The sequence below is a fragment of the Grus americana genome, chromosome 2 (genome assembly GCF_028858705.1).
Source record: "Grus americana isolate bGruAme1 chromosome 2, bGruAme1.mat, whole genome shotgun sequence".
In the NCBI taxonomy this organism is placed as follows: Eukaryota; Metazoa; Chordata; class Aves; order Gruiformes; family Gruidae; genus Grus; species Grus americana.
Genome location: NC_072853.1, coordinates 5,959,037 through 5,981,078, shown reverse-complemented (window position 1 = coordinate 5,981,078; position 22,042 = coordinate 5,959,037). Strand labels below are relative to the sequence as shown.

The window sequence follows — 22,042 nt, the reverse complement described above, 5'->3', positions numbered from 1 at the left end:
TACCTAATGTATGGATATCTAGTACTGCTGAGCGAGGCACAGCACAGAAGCAGCACATGATTTTCCAAGTGACTTATCGTGAAAGCTGCGCATGACCTAGTGAATAACACTAACTTGCAAAAATGCCAGTTTAGACACTACAGGAAAAGATTTTGGTACACACTTGCTCTAAGAATAACATAATAACATAAAGCAGCAACAGAGAAGCTCAAATGCAAGCCTGGAGCAAAGATACAAGATGGCCAAAGTCTCGTGCACACCCGGGCTCATCCAAAATTATCTGAACTCAGTCATATGTCAAATTGACTTTTATTTCTCAATATCAACTCCTCAACTTACTCTGAAACTATTTTCTTTGTGGCTGTTTTTATTGAACAAATGAACTAGCACACATTACTGACCTTTTGACCTTTAGGACCTTCAGGGCCAGTTGGACCTCTCTCCCCCTACAACAAAAAACCCCATGATTAGTCAGACTGATCTTCTCATTATATAAGAGCAAGGGGCCCAGTCCCACAGCAACTGAGGACAACAAAAATGTTTTCAGGTTTTAGTGGAGAACAGACTAAAAATGACATGCCCTGAAGAGCAATGACAATGAAGCTGGCTTCTCAGACGTCCCAGTCAGAGCCAATATAAGCAAGCACACCGCTTTCAAAAGCTATGAGATTTTTTTCAATGTGGCTATATTTACCTCCAGAATCTCTTTTTATTTGAAGAAGGATGCAAGGATGCACATAACTGGGCTGGATAAGAATAACCACTTTGTTTTCAAGGTTGTTACCAGAACTACCAGCATCATCAAAATCACTGAATTAGGTAAAGAGAAAATACCTGGGAAGACTGCTGTTACCTCTCCAGACATCCCACCTGTGAATGACACATCTGGCTCTTTCTATGAAGTGGTTTCCACCACTACAGCCCTTCTTATAACTCACTTGCACGGTGTCATATCCGTCTTTCCAAACCTATCTACCATCCCCCAAATGTAACACACTCATCTCAACGCTCACCTTTTGTCCAGCAGGACAGGAGCAGTTGACAGTCTTGAGGTGGCCAACTTGCTCGTTGCCAACAGTGGGCCTCAATTCCAGGGGAGGTGCTTCCGTCAGGACCGTGACCTGGCACTACACCCAAACACCCAAGGTCATGACGAAGCTTTCGATGCTAGAAAGCTTCCTCTTCCACCCGCTTTAGAGAAACCGCATAGGCATTACTGGATAATGCACAACTAAGTGAGTCATAGGGAGGAACAAAATCCCACAAAATCCCCATTCATTCAAGCAATAGGGAAAAACGTGGCAAAATAAACAATGAATGTCTTTAACCAGGATTGAGAGGAGAAGAGTGAAAGGAGAATGGAAGTTTATAATGAGAGCCGGGCACAAGAAACTAAGCAGCAACTGGCACCATTTTAGCTCTTCCCAAATAAAACCAGTGGGAAACATGTTGAATATTTCATGCTGAATTTCCATTGTTCCATCATCACTTCAGGGTTTTGTTTCCCCTGACAGTTTGTCAAGGAAAGAGCAACTTGGAAACTTCCAATTTCTCATAGCCATCCCTCTGCAGCGGTCCTCTTCTGGCACTGCTACATTACCAATTATATAGTTAGGTTTCATTCACCATCATTAAAAAAATGATAATCCCAGGCTGTCATATATTCCCTGATTTCTGTAATAGATTTCAGCAAAGAGTGTTCATGTGAAAATGAATAAATGACAGAAAGCAGCTTACTGGTCCAGAGGGAATGTCACAGCAGGTCTCCAGTTCAGCATGCCGAGAATCACAGTAAATAACCATCCGCTGAAGATCAAACTAGAAGACAAAGTGAGGCAATAGTCTCAGAGACAGTAAATTATTAAAGACTGCATGTCCTTTTGCTTGACTACAAACAGTGCAGACAAACACAAACAAAGGCCAGATGGGGATAAATTCACAGTGATTTGGTGGATCCTGTAGTCAATATCTCTCTCTCTCTCTCTCTGTATCAATAATGGACCAATATCTCAGTGCGCTTCAAGAGTGCTGAGCTAATGAGAGCAGGAATATGCCTATTAAAATTCTGGTGCAGGTTTTCTTACAAATAAGGAGGCATGCTAATCCCCATGTCCTGGCCAAATTTTGGTCTGAAAAGACATATTCTGACCACCTCCATCCTTCCTAAAATTTCGTTAGACATAAAGTTTGTTTTTCTCCTGTTGTGCCTTGCATCTTCTGACCATTTACCCCTGCGTGAGAAATGCTATTAATTGGGCATTTAATATGGACATTCCTTCCATTTTGCACAGCTAAGAAAGATTACACAAATCTCAAAACACCAATCACGCATAACTTTTACCATGTTACTGCTACTGGACAATCAGGTCCAACCTGCAGGTCTCAACTTCGGTTTAACTGGAGCAAGAGTGATTTAATATCATGCACATTTTCTGAGGACCTGAGAATATAGCACGACTCTCCTGAGTTAACAACCTTTCTTTTTTTCTCTATCTCTTCCTATCACGGGTGGAAACATTCATAATGCCAAGATCAGACAGCAAAAGACCTTTACGTGTGTAGCTCAGTACCCAATCTGATGGTATTTGTGGATGATTTTGTCTCTGATTTTAACTACAGAACATTCTGGGACCAGATAAAAAGATGAAATTAATTTCTCATTTTTAACCCCTATTACGGAGATACTGACAGTCTCACGCAGAAAGACAGCAAGTCTTGTACGTGATGAGATGCCAATCTGTCTGAGCTATGTAACACAGGTAACGTTTCAGTGGTGCTGCTTCAGGAAAAGGGTCAATTACAGCATACCCTCCCAAAAAACCCATTCACATGCTGCAAACCCAATGCTGAACATTGCCTTAGCCCTAATCAGCACATGCAGTACTTACATCAATGGGGACGCTGTCATACAAGCGTTTGCCAATCACAGTCTTTCCTTGAATGTCAATATTTTCCCTGTCTTCAATAGGTAGCATCTGCACCAGTCTGCAGTCTATGTAAAGTGAGACAGCCTTTGACTGAATGCTGAGGGCAATTTTGTGCCAGCTGCGGTCAAAAAGATCACTGACTCGTGCATTTCGGAAGACCACTCTCACGGCGTCCTTGGTGAGCCCAATGGCATTGTACTCCACAGCTTTGTTCTCTCCATCCAGTCGGATTGAAACCTGCAAGAAGACAGAAGTGATTTTGTTAAAAAAGTACAAAGCCTCCTCCTTCCTCCTGCCTGCCTTCCATTGCAACTGACACCCCAAAGTCAGGGACGGTACAGCATGTGGTGAGAAGCCCAAGGAAAGAGCAGAGGACAGAGTTTTGTGTGAGATATGAAGTTAGACAGGGAGCCTATACCTGTTCCAGTAAATAGGGCAGGGCACAGGCTTGGGTGCAGACCCATGACCACCTAAAGTCTTCTCTTGTGAGTACAATCCTTGGCATGGTTTCAGTACATGCCACCCTGATGCCTCCCAGACAATGCTTGGGCATGGGTGGGTGGTAGCACGTAGAATAATAGAATCACAGAATGGTTTGGGTTGGAAGTGACCTCAAAGATCATCTAGTTCCAACCCTCTGCCATGGGCAGGGACACCCTCCACTAGACCAGGTTGCCCAAAGCCCCATCCAACCTGGCCTTGAACACTTCCAGGGAGGGGGCATCCACACCTTCTCTGGGCAACCTGTTCCAGTGCCTCACCACCCTCACAGTCAAGAATTTCTTCCTAATATCTAATGTAAATCTCCCCTCTTTTAGTTTAAACCCATTACCCCTTGTCCTATCACTCCATGCCCATGTAAACAGCCCCTCTACAGCTTTCCTGCAGGCCCCTTCAGGTACTGGAAGGCTGCTGTAATGTCTCCCCTGAGCCTTCTCTTCTCCAGGCTGAACAACACCAACTATCTCAGTCTGTCTGCATAGCAGAGGTGCTCCAGCCCTCTGATCATCTTCATGGCCCTCCTCTGGACTTGCTCCAACAGCCCCATGTCCTTCTTATGTTGGGGCCCCCAAGCTGGATGCAGTACTCCAGATGGGGTCATATACTGAAAGGCAGATAGACAAAGCTGAGATTGTTTTGGATCCCTCTATCCTGCGCACACCCACACACACACACACTTCCCAGCAGGCTCTGTGCTCTTTAGTACCCATCACATGTCCTCAACCATCCCATGCGGCATGGAAAAATCCCTCATTGCCTGGTATGAAACCAGTCTGCTGAGCTATAGCTTTATTTCAGATGCTTTGAGCAGAAAACTGAAACACACAATAATGATTATGCCTTAGGCTCAGAGGAGACCTAGGACCATGTATTACACTGTGTGGACACAGTCAGGCCATGACACTTAAAGTCGGTGCCAAAGACTAGTTCCCAGCCTAATCCGGTTAATTAGAGATAGAAGAGACGATGCCTAGGGATACGGGAAAGTTAGAAGGGTTTAAGGACAGACGGCCTCAAATGTCTTCCTTTCTGACTAAAGTAATCAAGTGTGACACACAAGAAATGAGGTCCTAAGTGAGCATTCTTAAGCAAAGCATTTTTAAGTGAGAGTGGAAAAAAAAATCCATTTTAATTCTGTATCAAATCATGTCACTCCACTTGCTCACTGCAGAATCAAAATCCCACCGCTGCCTCCCTCCATCTTTCTCCCTCTACCTGTGTCTGCCTTTTCCCCCCTACAAGCCATTCTGAACAGCATCTCGCTACACCCACCCCCACCGCGTTGCAAGCTATGAGGCAGGCAAAAACATGCTTTTGAAGACATTATACTTTTAGTTCATTTACAAATTGATTTCTTCTTTAACCAAAGTCAGGCAGTTACCAGCAAGCAGCAGGGAATGGAGCAAAGCACAGAGCCAGGGGAACAAACAGCGTGCCTACAAGCAGCAGAGCTGGAAGGAATTTAGCCACATCGGCACTGAGCCGTGTCTGATGTAAGCAGCCCAGGGTAGGCTGACTCCAGATCTGACCCAACATCTCCATGCAGCTGAGCACTGTGCTGGCTGGAAATGCCACCTCGGATCAGCGTTAACTGAGAAGTGTCTGCAGTCTGTAAGCTGTGCAATGTACTGGCCAAACCGACTTTACATGAAACAAGGCTCATGTGGCTCTAAGGCACTTCCAGCACCACGATTTAAGGCATTTTTAAAAATATTACTGAGAATCTCAAGTGCTTTTTTCCTCCCCACATCTAAGCAGTTCAAGTTTTTGTCTGTCTCCAAGAAATGCTGAGTGATGCGCACATTCTAACTCCGCTGGAATTAAGAATGCATGCCAGTCAGTAAATCTTTTGCAGTAAAACAAAGTGCAGCTGATAATAATTTTCAGATGAACCTTTTACCATTGTATCTAAGTTCTCAGACTGCACCTGTCCTTCACTGTAAGTTCCCAAAATCCTTTCGAATACTGGTTCCAAAGCAGCAGCACTGTGTTACACGGCTACGTAAGCCCATGCTGACAGCCCAGTTTACAGTCAATGCCATCAGCACCATGTTTGTCCTAAGCAGAAAAACGTACTGCCGATAGAAACCACTTCCTCCTCAAGCACACTTGAACCCTAAAATACAGCATGCTGCTAAGAACATGCTTTATAGGAGTAGACAGCCCCTTATTACACTGTTATGATATTTTTCTCCTGAGAAATTGAGAGTACTTGACCATAATTATGAGATCAAATTCTGCAGCAGCTAGGACTCAGGGCTGTGGAGCAGTCATAGGTACTACATTCACATCATAAGCAGGGAACCCATAATGCCTTTGCATGGTATCTAGAAGCCCGTGAAAAAACTTGACATGGCTCACTGTTCTGTGGTACATTTGTGTGGCTTTTTCCAAACAGCCAAAATATTTTCCATAAATGGAACTACCTGAACAAAACAACCAAAAACCCAAAACTGGTTTCAAGAGCAAGGATGGTGTATTTTTCTCCTCCTTTCCAACCAATACACCTATCTGCATGCTAACAGCTATCAAGGTCTATGCAAGCCTTCCTCCAGGGTTTGAAGTAAAGATAACGGACTTTCAGCAAAATGAACTGAAAGACAGGCAAAGGCATTTTTACTGGTCCGCAAGGAAAAAGGAGTGGGAGGTTAAGGCAAAAAAGTTGGTTCATGCAACAAAAGAGAAACAAGGCTGTTCTTGCTGGCTGCAAAGGGCCCCGTACCTGTGGTATGCCGTACTTGTCAATAATCTGCCAAATATACCAGTCTTCTTTCCTGGAAGCCTTCCGGAATTTGAAGGTAGTTACAAAGGCATATTCATCAGGCAGACCTTGTGGAAATACATCCCTGGCATGGGGAGGGAAAAACAGAGCAATGTATCAGGCTTAGCAGTGAAGAGCAGTACTTCTAAAACTCACTGCATGTCCCAGCAATGCTTCCCAAAAGTATCACATATTTTCTACAAAATCTGCTGTATTTGGCAGCCTGCAGAGAGATGAACATGAGTTTGTGCCCTCCAGGTGGTTCTGTCCTTGAGGAGCCCTTTTGGAACAATGGTGAAGCTCTCAAATTAAATAAGAAACTGTAAAAATCTGCAGTCTAGTATCCATCACATCAAAGCAGTTTTTTTTCTCCTGATGCTTCAATTCATGCAATCTGTAAATCATTCTGTTGTTCTCTGGATGCACTGAAGACCTGTGACACCTGACAACGGGGAGGCACACCTGAAACTCTCTACAAATGTACAGTTATAGCAACAAATATTGTAATATTTGCCCCCAAACAGTCACTACATCTCATGCCTGCCCAAGAAGATGTTCCTTGGCTGATGGCTTGGGAGAACAGAATAACCTTCTCAAATCAAATGCTACAAACACATTAGGCAGAAATTTACTGGTGTGACACTATGATCCATGCATAAGTCTGAGGTAACAAAAACCAGCACTGTTTGACTCAGCCCCAACATAAGAGCATATCATAACACGAGCATGCAACACTGGACAAGAAGGGACAACTAACCCAGGATTATTTTTTTTGTTGTTGTCTCTAGCCATTATTGGATGCCTGAGAATGAGAATGAACAGAACAAACATATCCCACCCTACCTCCAACACTTTGGGATCCAGGGGTCAAATTCAGAGACAGCTACAATTTCTACATTAAGAACTTTTTATAGATTTATCTTGTATGGACTTCTCCAGTCTCCCCTTGAACTCAGGTAAACTTATTACATCCACAACCTCCTTTGACAAGGAATCACACTGTTACCCACTGTATAATGAGCCTTCTCTTGTTTGTTTAGGCTCTAGCTCAGTTTTTATGAGGGACAACACAATGAACCTATTCTTTTTCTATTTTTTTTATGCCATTCATGATTTTGCAAACTTTGCTTATAATGCCTCTAAGCCATCTCTTTTTCCAGCTGAAGAGTCCCAGTTAACTTCATTGTTCCTCATGCCCAAGCCAGCCTGCTCCTCTGATCATTCTTCAGTAGGTCCTTCCTAAATATCATATCTTTGCTTCTGGACATCTGAGCAGTCAGGCATAAGCACTCATTAGAAAACAAAACACAACGGCAGCAATTAATAAAGAGCAAAGCAATGAAGAAAGATTCTCTTGAGGAATATTTGACAAAGTCCATCACTCTGCAGAAACTGGTGCAAAGACACAAAAAACTAGAGGCTCTTAAGAGTGTTTGAAGCAAAAATCCTGAAAATTTCCAAAATATTTTGTTTTGCAATTACAGCAAAGCTTGAAAACGAGTCTTTCCTAATGCCAAAATATTCAGTCATCTTTTAATTTCTGCTTTGAATTTCCTGTCTTTTTAGCCAAGTTAAAAATTTGGAACGCTGTGGTTTCACCCACTGCTGTGGCTTTTGCTATATAAAATGCCCATGCCCATGCAGGCTATGCACTTGCTGGGGACACAGGTGCTCTCAGAAGCCTTCCAACACAAGAGAAAACTGAACCAGGTTCCCACTAGCTCCTTTACAAAATCATTCGTTTAGGAGAGCAGACAAGGCTGTCTCACTTCTTGGTACTAGCTATTCACAAACCAGCCCTCCCTGGTGACAGATCCACCTCACCCCAGCACCCATCTCTCCCATGGCACACAAAATAGCCACACTCTCCCTCCCCTCATGACAAAACAAGAAGCGCGTCGGTTGTCACTCTTGTGGCAGAGTTGCCATGGAGAATACAACTGGCATGACTGGGGCACTGAAAACCACCCAGAAAGTCTACGGGATGTTTGGCAAGAGACAGTTGGGTCAGTCACATCAGCCCTCCCAACAGGGCACCCCGCCAGGTTTCCTTCACCGCCGACATGCCTTAGTGCAAACTTCCTGTCAAATATCTTTGTACACTCTGTCCTGGTTTCAGCTGGGATAGAGTTAATTTTCTTTCTGGCAGCTGGTGTAGCGCTGTGGTTTGGATTTAGAATGAGAATGATGTTGATAACACACTGATGTTTTAGTTGTTGCCAAGTAGTCAAGGGCTTTTCAGCTTTTCACACTGCCCTGCCAAAGAGAAGGCTGGAGGTGCACAAGAAGCTGGGAGGAGACACAGCCAGGACGGCTAACCCAAACTGACCAAAGCGATATTCCATACCATATGAAATCATGTTCCATTTATAAGTGGGGATGGGCTGAGAAGCATGAAACTGGGGCCCTTTTGCAGCAGCTGGGGGTCTTGCGCAGCATCGACTTCAGTGTGATGGCATTTGTCTTCCCAAGTAACCGTCATGCATGATGGAACCCTGCTTTCCTGGAGATGGCTGAACGCCTGCCTGCCCATGGGAAGCGGTGAATGAATTCCTTGTTTTGTTTTGCTTGCGCATGTGGGCTGGGAGGCTGGGCAACTGGGGGTCTTTCATAGCATCGACTTCAGGTGGTAAGAAATTGTGCTGTTCATCACTTGTTTTGTATATATTGTTGTTGTTATTGTTGTTATTTTCCTTTTTGTGTTTGTTCTATTAAACTGTTTTTATGTCAACTCACGAGTTTTCTCACTTTCAGTCTTCTGATTCTCTCTCCCATCCCACCGGGGGGAGTGAGCGAGTGGCTGTGTGGTGCTCAGCTGCCAGCTGGGGTAAAACCATGACAACTCGTGGTGCCCAAGCTTGTCAGAGAAGATGACTCATGTTTCAGCTTTTAACATCCATCCCTTTGAGAAACTTCAGCAAGGTGGCAATGTTGATAGTTGAAAAGGTGTTGCTTATCACTCCATTCTCTTGAACAAAAGCTGTGGGTGTTTCTACATGAGAGTGCTGCCAGTGGCTCAGCTCCTCAAACTGTCATTTCAGCATACATGCCTCATGCATTTACCTTCACTCACTCCTCACCACCTATCTTTACCATCACAACTGGGTTTAATGAGTTCCCTCTCTGCCCTGTCCTTTAGGATTCTGATTCACATTTTGGGCACACACAGTGCCCTATATGGAGTACTGAACGACTCTCCTAGCTACAGCCCACCACCAACTCCAGCCTCCTACTGAATGAAAAGCAAACAAAGAAATGGTTCCTAGGTTAATCCAGTGGTGGCACAAGGTAGTGGAGTTAGAGCTTTAGGGGCACTTTGCTCTCCTCCTGATCCATAGCATGATTGCTATCATCACATCAAACAGCGGCAGGACACACGCTTTCAATGCTGCTTTTCCCTAATGGTTTTTCAACTCTGCATACGGAGATGTGCTTCCTTCCAAGTACAAATTAAAGGCAGTGGCTGTGACTGAGCAGGGAGGGATAGGAGCATGTGGTTGAAATTAACCCCCCAAGATATCACGTTGAGCCTTGGTCCTGAAAACCTACAACGAAATCTGGAAGAGCCAACCACTGGCCTCTGTGCTAGGATAGTCTTTCTGAATATCTCTGAGCTGGGAACCGGAATATCACCATGTGAGCTTAAATTCCAAAAGGGTTTTCGGATGCTTAATGCCCACAGAAATAACTGGGAGTTAGGTACCTAAATATCCTTGTGAGTGTGGCCACACCTCATCACACAGAGGCTGATAAATGGCCCATCAGGTAGATTTAAACTGATAGAAAGCTATAATGACCTATTACCTGTCACCCTCAACTGATTTTTAAAGGTGCTGAAGAACTGGCTGCAAGTTCCCAGCAGAGAAAGGCTTCATGCCACAAGCAAATCTAAAGACAATCTCGTTGCTCTGAAGATATGATAAAAGCTGTTTCTGAAATCCTTGGTCCCTGCATCTTTTACAGAGATGCATTACTGCATAAATAACAAAACCTCTGTTTATGAGTTTTCATTTATTTCCTCACTAAAAAGTGATCTCCATCTAAAAGCTCAGCTTTACTTAGGAATCCAAGGGCAGGAATTGCTGTCCTCAGAAATGTTTTATTTCCTTCTTTTACCCAAGGCTGAATTGAACTGATGATCCATATTATGGAGCTTTGCTGGATGCCTGGTACCTACAGGGAGCACTTTGCCAGCTCCTTGGTCTATAATTCTGACAACGGGATGGATTGCAGAAGAGGCCATTATAAAACTCCAAGACAAGAGAATCCCCCGGTGCTGCAGGTTAGCCTAAGAGTTAATTAACCCAACTCCAAGGTCAGGTGAATCACAACTTCTACAAAGAAAAAAATACAATAACCAGGCAGGAGATTCTCTTAGCCATTGCTCATTTTCATGATATAGTCTCCTTCTTACATGCTTTTGTTTGGCATAAGAGCTTGCATCTGTGACAATCAACATGGGATCCTACATATATAATAATAACACAATGGAGAAAAATAAGTGTATCAGTTCTCACTTCAGACACAGAATGTAACAGCAATTAATAGAGTGCCTGCATTTGGTGAGGAAGAGCATAATTAATGTATTTGGGAAATTTCACCACTGCTACAATAGCTACAAACTGCTAATACTCAATGCAACTCATTGACTATTACTGGTTTTCATGTATGAAACAAGGCTGGAGAAAGCCAGTTCACGTCCACATGCATCACATGACCAGGGCTCTTAGAATGACAGGAAAAAAAAAAAAAAGAAAAAAAAAGGAAAAAGGAAAAGAAAGGGCTGTAGAAGTATTGTCACAACACAGAATCAACCCCACCTGTACATCCTTGGCAGACATTTCTTTGGCCTCTACTTCAAAAACCTCAGTGATGGAATAGATACAACCTCCCTAGGTAATTTCTTCCTGTGTTTCACTATCCTACATGCTACGAAAAAATCTATCTTAAATCTCACTTACTGCAGTTTAATCTTCCTGAAATAACTTTTTTCCCACAAAGAACCATGTGAACAAGTTGTTCTCCTCTCTTGGCTGCAGCCTTTTGTATGGTTATCAGTTCTCCCCTCAGTCTTTTATTCTCTAAAAGACCAAAAAAAGCCTTCAGTCATTTCACATCAGCCATGCTTGCTTTATTTCCTTTACCTTGTTAGAAGTTGGAGACTCTATCCACTCTAGTAAATAACGGTCAGGGTCCATTTGCTAGCCATGAGTGAAGTTCAACCAAATGCTTCTTTCCCAAAGAGAGTGATCGTATCCAAACTGCCTTTGGGGAACAGTCTCTGGCATGCTCCATCCTCCACACCAGGCTCAGGTATTGTCTGGGATAACAATGTTTGACATCAGCCAAAACTAACTTGACATGAGCACATGAACAGGTGAAGAGCACAAATGGTATGAGCCAAGCACTGGGGCCCATGAATTCACCCTGTTTCTTTGGTTAGTAAAGAAGAAATCTACAAGGAACTCCTCCAGTGTCCCTCTAATAGATGTTCTCCTACTAACTTCACAGCAGATTTGGACAGACATGTTTCTTCTAGATGACAAGCACTTGAGATCGTGAGAGGTCATGAGATCAGATAGGAGCCACAGCAAGATCTTTCAGCTGGGAAGGCTGCTCTCGCCACTTAGAGCAAGGAGGTGTGTCACTCATCTCTGACTTCAGCACAGCATCTTGGCCTTTCTCCAAGTCCAGTACCATGAGAAATTTTGGGACAGATCACAGACCAGGCCTAACAGCTGCCGCTGGTATGGGGGAAGAGTGGAAAGGGAAAGACAGGGCTGGCAGAGAGTGGGAGAGGGTGCAGTATTGAATCAGAAATCCCAGAATCATTGAGGGTAGAAGGGACCTCTTGAGATCGTCTAGTCTAAATAAGATTTTTCTTGTTTTCAGATTGAATTTCATGTTTTTAATTTGTTCTTATTGCTTTTTGTCCTGTCACTGGATACCACTAAGAAGAGTCTGGCTCCATCTTCTTTGCTTCCTCCCCACCAGGTATTTATACACATGAATAAGATCCCCCACTGAGCCTTCTCTTCTCCAAGCTGAAGAATCTTAGTTGTGTCTGCCTTTCCTCATATGAAATATATGTTTGAGAGGAAGTAAGGAACAAGGAAGCATTCAACAGGTTTCATGTTTAGTGTAGGAGGTCTTGGCAGCTTTGGGTGGAATTTTCTTCTCTGTTGAGCAGAACAAATGATGAGACCAAGGCAAGAGCTCATGGAGAAACCCAAGGCAGTTAACTGAAGTCAAAGTTGATGTCAGGAACCAAAGTCTCCAGACAAACACATCGAGGTATATATGCCCCAAAAAAAACCCCAAGACTCAGAAACTGAGGGGAGACAACACTGTACTAATATAAAGAGCAAACAGGTCATGACTAGAAGCTAGGCCAAGCATCAGGAAGCTCTGTGAGGTGGCAGCTGGGATGAGGATCAAGCCAGGCTGGAACCAGATCAGGCAAGAGAAAATCGAGGGATAGACATGGCAGGAGGAAGGCTCTGGGGAGTCAGGACTAGGAGAAATAGATGGATAACAGAACAGGAAAGTGAGCCAAAAGCTTGGCATTAGCCAAGACAATAGTAATGAGAAACAAGCCTGAGTTCCCAAAACCTGGGAAATGTGGGGCACAGCTTTGGCCAGAAGACAGATTGAGGAGCCTAAAGCAAACATAGGACAGCCCCAGTTACCTGAGGAGTGTGGAGAAGCCCCAGCCAGCTAGAGAGATCTTTAAGTCCCTCAGTAACCAGTACCTTGATTGCTGCCACTTCCCTGGCTGTTGTGCTTGTTCACAGAACCATCATAGGATGCCTCATCACAAAGGGGAAGAAAGTTCATAGTTGTAGGCTCCAGATCAGGAGATGAATAGGCACATTTCTGAGGCAGCTAAGCTGGCACTTTGTAAAAGTCCTAGTGCTTAAATGAAAGGATATAAATCCTTTAAGCAGATAATAAAGTGAATTACATATATTATTCAGTTAATGATTTTATATCTAATTATGAGATGTTGCTATGAGTTGCTAAACGTTGCTTGAGGTTATCTGTAAGACAGGACAGATGTTTTTGTTTTGTTTATTATTGCAGTTATCAGTTTTGTGCAGCTTTACAAGATTGCATTTTCTGTGAGCAATGACCCTATATGCACCATCTCAGAATCCTGACATCCAGAGGCTAAAATGAACCAAACACGCAGACACCTTCCACGGTGATATACCTATTTGGGTTCATTCCCAAACCACAGGAGTAAGGAAGTTAAAATAGAAAAGGTTGAAAATATAAAAGTTCTTCTTTAATTCCATGTTTCAGTTAATCATTCAAAAGGAAGCTTAGTCATTTCAATTTACTAATTAAGGATGTTTTATTTCTAATTGTCCCAGGCAATAAAATATTCTATTTATTTTAAAAACAGCAACAACAAGTAAATGGGTGCAATGTGAGCAGAAGGGAAGTCATCATAACTTGTTGGTCTGGCTTCACTTCCTCAGTCTTTCTGGGAAAACAACAACAGAAACAACAACAACAAAGTACTTCAACCCTTAATTTGAAAAAATAATGCAAATGGACAACTCTCTGTAATCTCTGTTAACTTGTTCCAGTGGTCAACTACATTCATTGTTAAAAGCATGCCTTTTTTTCCATGCTGTTTTTTGATGTCATTAACAGGTAGCCACTGACTTTCAGTCTACCACTATCCTTAGCACCAAAGACCCTTTACTAAACTTTGATTCCCCAGCAGTTCTTACAGAAAGTGGTCACCTCAGTTGCTAACCACTTCTTAATTTTACCTGATTACACCGCACTTCTTGAACTTCTCACTGTCAGACTTGTTTCCCAGTTATTTAAACTTTCATCCACTCCATTCCTATCTGCTGAATTATAGAAACAAAGACTGGACATAGCATCCCAGCAGTGGTGATTGAGTTGCCTGATATGGAGATAGTCAGCTGATACTTCACAGTTCCCGCTCATACACCCGAGGACTGCACTAGTCCTATTCATCATAGCAGCACACAGAGCTCAGATTCAGTAGATCATCACTCTCAGAATTTCTTAAGTGCAAACTGGACTTCTTCACAGAGTCACAGATTGGTAGGGGTTGGAAGGGACCTCTGGAGATCATCTAGTCCAACCCCCCTGCTAGAGCAGAATCACTTAGACCATGTTGCACAGGACGCCATCCAGGTGGGTTTTGAATCTCTCCAGAGAAGGAGACTCCACAACCTCTCTGGGCAGCCTGTTCCAGCACTCGGTCACCCTCAAAGTGAAGAAGTTTTTCCTCATATTGAGATGGAACTTCCTGTGTTCCAGTTTGTGCCCACTGGCCCTTGTCCTGTCACTGGGCACCACAGAGAAGAGTCTGGCCCCATCCTCTTGACATCCATCCTTTAGATATTTGTAAGCATTGATGAGACCTCCTCTCAGTCTTCTCTTCTCCAGGCTAAACAGACCCAGCTCTCTCAGCCTTTCCTCATACGAGAGATGCTCCAGTCCCCTCAACATCCTCATTGCCCTCTGCTGGACTCTCTCCAGTAGTTCATTGTCTTTCTTGAACTGGGGAGCCCAGAACTGGACACAGAACTCCAGATGTGGCCTCACCAGGGCAGAGTAGAGGGGGAGGATAACCTCCCTCTACTTCAAGGTGGTCTTCTTTCTATATAGTCTTGGTGGTAATGCTTTACAGTGATAAATCACACTACCAATGGCTACTACAAGCCTCAGCAAGCAGAGGTTATACCAAGAGACTGCTGTGAGCCAAACAAAATAGGTTTATTTCCCTCCCCACACACATTAGTTATGTATATACTACTTATCAAGACCAAGGTGTCTTTAGTTGGCTGGCCTTCTCCTAGATCGTGAATTTACCTATCCTGAGACTTGACATCATTTATGGACTTTAGAGAAAACAATTTTCCTTTCAGTGTATCGTATTTGTACTTTTTTTTTTTTTTATAAGACTGTATGGAAAAAAAGAGGAAGGGGAGAAGGGCAAATCAATCCAGGCTGGCTCCAGGATGAAAAAAAATATTGTGAAATCAAGGAAATGTAAGTCACAGGACAATCTCAAAGACGCAGTGAGCTGAGTAAAAGAGCTAAAACAGAATAAAAAATAACAGCCCTCATCCATAAGAAGGAAAAGAATTACTATCGATTTTTTAAGCTGAAGTTCAAACCAGCACAGAGAAATTTACTGCAAAAATGTTAATGATGACAATTCAATCTATGGTTCATGGTTACTCAGTGAAATTATGCACTCACTCTTTCCAAGGCTAATGCTAGCAGGACTCAAATGACAACCCGAAGAGAAACCGTTCTAATAGACTATGACACAACTGGCAGCGCCAGGTCATACAAGGCTCCAAGGACTGAATCCATGTCGACACCAGGATTAAAAATCGCTCATTCTTTTAGGAGACCAAAACTCATATTAGCTAACTGATAACAACATCTACTAGGAACTGGTCTCTTGTGATGAGCAAATATATATCTCAGTGGATGTGCTACCAAGTATTTCTTTTAGAAGCTATTTGCTAAGTGTTAAGTTCTTTTGTGAATTTCTTGATACCGCTCCTCACAACCATTGAGATACACTGAAACCAGCTCATACTCTACCAGGCTGGAGCCTGTAGTTGGTGCAGAGGCTCCTGATCACATTGTAGAAATTCTGTGCCAGCAGAACTGAAAGAGCTGATCAAAGCAGCAATATATGTGTAGGTACTAGACAACTTTTACAAGGTTGACCTAGAAGAAGCATATAATGTAGAGGCTCAGATGAAAATAAAGTGAAAAACCAGGGTACTCACTCAGTTTTCTGAACAACAGGGAAGCTTCCAAGTCGTACATAAGCACTCTGAATTCCATTTTCTTTCATTCCAAAAATCTGTTTCACACTGAACGAATCCATCAGGTCGAATCCTGCCCATAACAGAAGTGTAAATATGAGGCATTGATCAGGCAGTGGGACATGTCTTCAACTGTACTTAGGTAGTTACCTCATCCCACAAACACAGCACTTCAGAGATTAACCTTGTTCTTGCTGGGAAAAGCCAGAACACAATTCTGACATGGTCTAATCTGCTTAGTCCAAAAACTCAAAGCCAAGCATAAATTCAAACTGTAACAAATTCTGGAGAGATTAGAACAGAGCTCTCCAGAAATCAATAGTTATTGCTTGCATTGCCACACCATCTTGAAAATGCTGTATAATTCATTAATCCCTATGCAGAAAAATGCACAGGTGCATACTCAAAAATTTATTCATAGAATCACAGAATCATAGAATCACAGAATGGTTTGGGTTGGAAGGGACCTCAAAGATCATCTAGTTCCAACCCCCACTGCCATGGGCAGGGACACCCTCCACTAGACCACGTTGCCCAAAGCCTCATCCAACCTGGTCTTAAACACTTCCAGGGATGGGGCATCCACAACCTGTCTGGGCAACCTGTTCCAGTGTCTCAACACCCTCATGGCAATTTTTTCCCCCCCTTATCTCCAATCTAAATCTACTCTCTGTTTAAAACTGTTGCCCCTTGTCCTGTCACTACAGGTCTTGGTAAAGTGTCTCTCCATCTTTCTTATAAACCCCTTTTATATATTGAAAGGCCACAATAAGATCTTCTTGGACCCTCATTTTCTCCAGGCTGAACAACCCCAACTCTCTCAGCCTGTTTTCATAGGAGAGGTGCTCCAGCCCTCTGATCAGCTTCGTGGCTCTCCTCTGGATCCACTCTAATAGGTCCAATATCTTTACTGAAAACCACTAGTGCAAGATGCTTGACCACACACCCTCTTCATATAATTTCAATACGACTTAGTCCAATCACAGAATCATTATCATGAGCTATTAGTTTTGAGTACAGACATTTGTGTAAAGCTTCTGACTTTGTTCTGACAAGTCTTATTAGCTCAAGCATAAACCACACACATGGGTCTACGCAGTTTCAGAGTCAATATGGTCCCAGCCACAATGAATCCATTATTTTTGTGACATGACGTCCCAGCTGCTAAACCCTGCCAGGGACAGTGGGTGTGCAATTGTGCCATGCTCCTGTATGCCTCCAGTTCCTGGAGGTGCAGAACTGTGTGGATGCAACCATCCTGCTTTTAGCTCCAAACTGGCTCCACAGGATGCACGTCCAAACTAACAGCCGCTCCCAGAACCAGACACACTGTGGAGTTAGAGGCAAAGATGCTGCAAAAGCTGGGTTGAGAGTGACTGAGCAGAGAACCTGTGTTTTTCTTTTAATTGGGCTATTCCAACCCCTTCTCCCCTTCACACATGCACAATTACACAAATTAACTCCTGTGGGTGTAATTCCAGCACACAAAATGGTGATGTTATACTAGCTTATTTTGATAAAATGATTTTAAACTATGGCAGTGCTTTTAACTTTGTTCAGTTACTGAGCTCCTAAAACTTTTATAGGATAGATAAACATTTTTGTGTGGTGAACTTAGGCCCTAAGACTCTTGGGTTTCTTAATTGCCCTCATGAACCTTTCACAACCCACAGGCTGAAAGTCTCTGCAGGGCTTGAAAACAGCTGCGACAGGAAAAGGCACCCACCTAATGATATTGTTCTTCACATTTAAATGAGTAAATATGTGAAAAAAAAAAAAATCTGTGCAGGCCAGTCCTGAGGCAAATCAATATGTGACAGCAGACAGCAAATAAAACATAAAGATTCCATCATGGAGCTTTTTCACAATAAATAGCTTTTTTCTGAGGAAATATAATCTTAATTGTTTGCAAAGACAGAAATGGTTGCCTGGTGCCACATTGAGGCCTTTTCTATTACAGTAACTTTCCTGGCTGTCAACAGCTTTTCCCTCCTGTCCACTCTATTTTCAGCTATTACCGGACATTCAGGAGGGCAAATAAGGCAGTTAAGATGCTCCAGGGCCTCATGGCTCCACCTCATAATCACCTCTGCAATAACTCCAGTGATACACCCTTCTGACGTACTGTAATCAGCCACGATTGCAGCTATAAATCATAGCAAATAGACCCTACCAGAACATGAGAGCTCCCTTCTGGCTATCACATAAGAAACAGTATGACCTGTCCATATAAACCCTCGTTTCACCATGCAGTACATGTCCTTCATCTACACCAACCACAGAAATGTGAGGAAGGCAGTTGAGTAAGAAGAATCCACACTGACTGGCAAGGGAAATTGTGAACCATTCACAGCAGCTGAGCTGTGCATGGTGAAGGCTGAAATGCTGCCCAAGTGACATCGTACTGTTAAGTCACCAGAGTCCTTAAGCTGTGGAGTATTGCTCATCTCATGGAGCTCAAGCTCCATTGCTCAAACTACGCAAGTGCAAGACACAGTGACAAGAACTTCTTTCTAAGTTTTCCCATCATTAACTCAGACCCAAACTTACTCTCATCTTTTTCTGACAACTCAAGCTGACGTTCGCAACGTGAGCAACTGTGAATGTGTGCACACTAGCCTGCTTTTCCAACGGAAACAAGTTGAGTCAGATTTAATCAATCTCTTCTTTTTTTCTGAGATTTCCTAACAACATGCAGTTTAGAGAGCCTAAATAACACCATGAAACATATGCGAGGTTATCAAAACTATTTTGCAAGTAGAACTTGCAGTAATGAAAATACGTCATGCTCACAACTTAGACTATCTCATTTGCATTCAGGATTGAATAAAGCACAGAGGTAAATCTTAATAGAATTTTTCTTATTCAGGCTATGGATTGGCAAATTGCGAATTTCTTGATATATTTTTCATTAAAGAATGAATGAGGGTTGTTCTTCGAAAAATGTCATCTAGGTCTACGGGAAAGTTAAGCCCTAGATGTGTCAGAGTCCACACTCAAAACCAGCAAATGGTTTTGTTTTAATCACACTATTAATTTGTTCTGTGTCAAATTGAGATATTGCTTTCACTTTCTTTAGAGGGAGCTATGAAACAACCTAATTCAAGTTTACAGAGCACCTCACATGGGGTTCATCTGGCTCAATGTCAGCTCCCTAGACAGGGTAATAACAGAGACTCTCATTCAGTTAGGCACAGAGAGTCAAATACAGGCGCTTCTAGGGAAAGATTAATCTCACACTAAAACAGATGCCAAAAGTGCATGTTTCTCTCCATTGACATAAACAGAGCTTAGGATGCTCAGGTTGCATGCTAAACCTCACCTAGTAAAGGTCTAGCTGGTGAGATAGACTCCACTCTTAGATACTCCATTGCCAACCAAAGCCCATGGAGGTAACGCACACTTTGGTTGCTGAAGGATTTCAATAGCATTACAGAAAATGTGGCAACGGGCCACACACTAAACAATAAAGAACTGTGCTGAGGATGAGATGCATCTCACCTAATTTTAGCTGTCTAAAAAGGAGACATCTGATGTATGTATGTTGCCTTGGTTCCCTTGTGGGTCAGCAGAGAAATGTAGGAGTCTCTAGGAAGATGACTCATTGCATCTGTCTCGGACCTATCTACAGACAGGCTGAATCACTATTTGGCAGTGCCTGCCTCCTTCCATTCAGCAGAAAGGGAGCCCATACAGACAGCAATTTTCAGACCACTGAAGTTGGGTGAGATATATTCTGCTCATAGGGAATGCAATCCATTTTATGCAGTGAATGAAGCAAAAGAGGGGGAAAAACGTTAATTAATCACGTACAGCTTATATTTACATTGTCTCATTTGCCATCAGGATTGAATAAAGGTTGCAGATTTTTAATTCAGACCAGCAATATCTTAAGTTTGCTATCCTGACTATTCACTGTAAGAGTTTCCTTAAACAGATACCGTTCCATTTCTAAGTGGGAGAAGAAACAAGCAAACCCAAAATATTGCCATTTGAGCTAAGAAATTACTCAAGACAGATTGCCCAGGTGGGACTGGAAAGACACATAGGGAAAGTTCCAAATGAATTTGTGTTTTAAAGTAACTTCTAAGATTATTTCAGCTGAAGGACAATATAATATTTATTATTATTATTAATTTGTCTACTTCATGTGCCTGGAAGCCCTTTGGTTTGAGTATGTTCCCTTGTTGACTTTAGGACTGGAACTGGAATTGTGAGGGAGACAACATGGTGCTTTCAATTTAGTCTTGAACCACAATGTTCATGTAAAAAACCCAGGTGATGCTGTAATCATTTCTCCAACATTTGAAGAGGAATTTACACCTGGCACTGTCTGGCTGCTAACAGTGCAGTGGCAACAGCTCACTTAGACCTTTCCCCAGACATCTCACTTGCTGTTTAGTCTGTCGTACAGCATTTCTGGGCTGGAGTGACAGCAGAAATACGGGGTCTCTGTTGGTGGAGGGACCACATTGTCAGTGCCATATGGAAAAAGAGATCCTACAAGTAGCTTCCCAGTCCTCTCCACAAGTGAAGTGGGAAAGAACATACCTGCCTAAATTAGTAAGGGGAAAGCTGCTGTTACGCAGTCATTGCACACGTCTGAGCACAGGATGAAAGGGTGGGACTTTCCTGTTCTCAGTTGCTTTGATTAAAATGGCGGGTTTTTGTGTACCAGGGCAGGTGTGGTTTCCCAATTGGCTTATAAACTATTTAATCAGTAATGCCATAAACATGGCAATTAATAAGATGAATAATGCACTTTGATCGTAAGACTCCCACTTCATCATAGCTACTATAACAATATGGGGCCACTGAAACCCTCTAACATGATTACATCTCCTGAAAAGCAGCACACCCTAGTCCATTAACATTAAAATTAAAACAGTGACCTGAAAGAGAAGCTTAGATTCCTAACAGCATACTTGGCTTGAAAAGCAATTTCTTATGCACTGCTCTGCTGATCAAATCAGCCGAATGCCTCTTTATTTGCGAGTAATAACTCCCTTACAGGAAGCAGCTCATTTTTCCAGCATCAGAAACACGCCCAGATCTGCCTGTTACAGGGACAAGATGGGCAAAACTTGGCACTGGACAATTTCTACATGGTCTAACTGTGATATGCAACCAGATTCTCTTTTACAGGAAAGATGTCCCCACTGCACCCGACCGCACCATAAAGCGTGGCCAAAGGATGATCAAACAGCTCTGAACTCGTCCAGTGGCTTATAACACTTGTTTCAAGGTAAGTATTTCAAGCCCAGACTAAAGGGGCCATGGTTGGTTGCCTTCAGTATGAGCTGGATTTCTGCCTGGCTCCATTAAGGATCTGATATGGACAGCATGGTGGCAGCTAGTGTGCATGTTGAGATTTTCCTGTCCTGTGTCAGGGGCAAAAACCCCACAAAATTAAAACAGCACCTAAACCCAGAAAACCAGAGCAACAAAAATAAATTTTAATAGCCAGAAAATACAGCAGTGTGCACATTTGGAAAGTCTTCTCAACGTAGGACAGAGCCATTATCTTCTTTAACCTGAAGAAACCTTCTGAGAAACGTGTCCTGCTTTGCATTCCCAAGGAGCCCAAGGTAACACTCACAGGGGAGCCACTGGGCTACTTCTAATTGTGAAAGTTTCTGGTGAGACAACTGCCTGGAGGAGAATGTGGAAAGCAGGTGAGAAAGGAATCGGGAAAGGCATTGGACATCAGAACCTCAGGTGATGTGTCTGGAATATATTTATTATGGAGGATTTCCAGCCACAAGCCCTAATATAAAACAAAGCAGCTTTTGCAGAAGATGCTCCATACTCTGGTCTTGCTTAAAATCTCAGCTGAGTTATCAGCCCTGTCAATGTATTGATGGAGTATCACCAATAGCCAAGGTCAGGGAGGTTGCCATCAGCTACTGTTTCTCTGAGACTTCTGAAAATAGCAATCTGTATTGCCTGTGATAAAACAGCATATGTTACTTTTACTAGAGGGAGGTCAATGGCAATAAACTTTATGGTAGACT

General features: G+C 42.9%; 1 protein-coding gene across 4 annotated transcripts in view; it reads right to left on the bottom strand.

Moving 5' to 3' along the window:
- COL22A1 (collagen type XXII alpha 1 chain) overlaps positions 1-22,042 on the bottom strand; it is a 268,249-nt gene that overhangs the window by 164,038 nt on the left and 82,169 nt on the right. For all 4 annotated transcript variants that reach the window (XR_008576049.1, XR_008576050.1, XM_054818065.1 and 1 more), the window contains exons 5-10: positions 15,990-16,101; positions 6,151-6,274; positions 2,889-3,164; positions 1,738-1,818; positions 1,014-1,127; positions 402-446 (exon numbers count right to left, since the gene is read on the bottom strand). Coding sequence is in view for 2 of the 4 variants with exons in the window: in XM_054818065.1 (XP_054674040.1) it covers positions 402-446; positions 1,014-1,127; positions 1,738-1,818; positions 2,889-3,164; positions 6,151-6,274; positions 15,990-16,101 (752 nt within the window). In the remaining 2 variants the exon portion in view is untranslated. The remainder of the gene's footprint in view (positions 1-401; positions 447-1,013; positions 1,128-1,737; positions 1,819-2,888; positions 3,165-6,150; positions 6,275-15,989; positions 16,102-22,042) is intronic.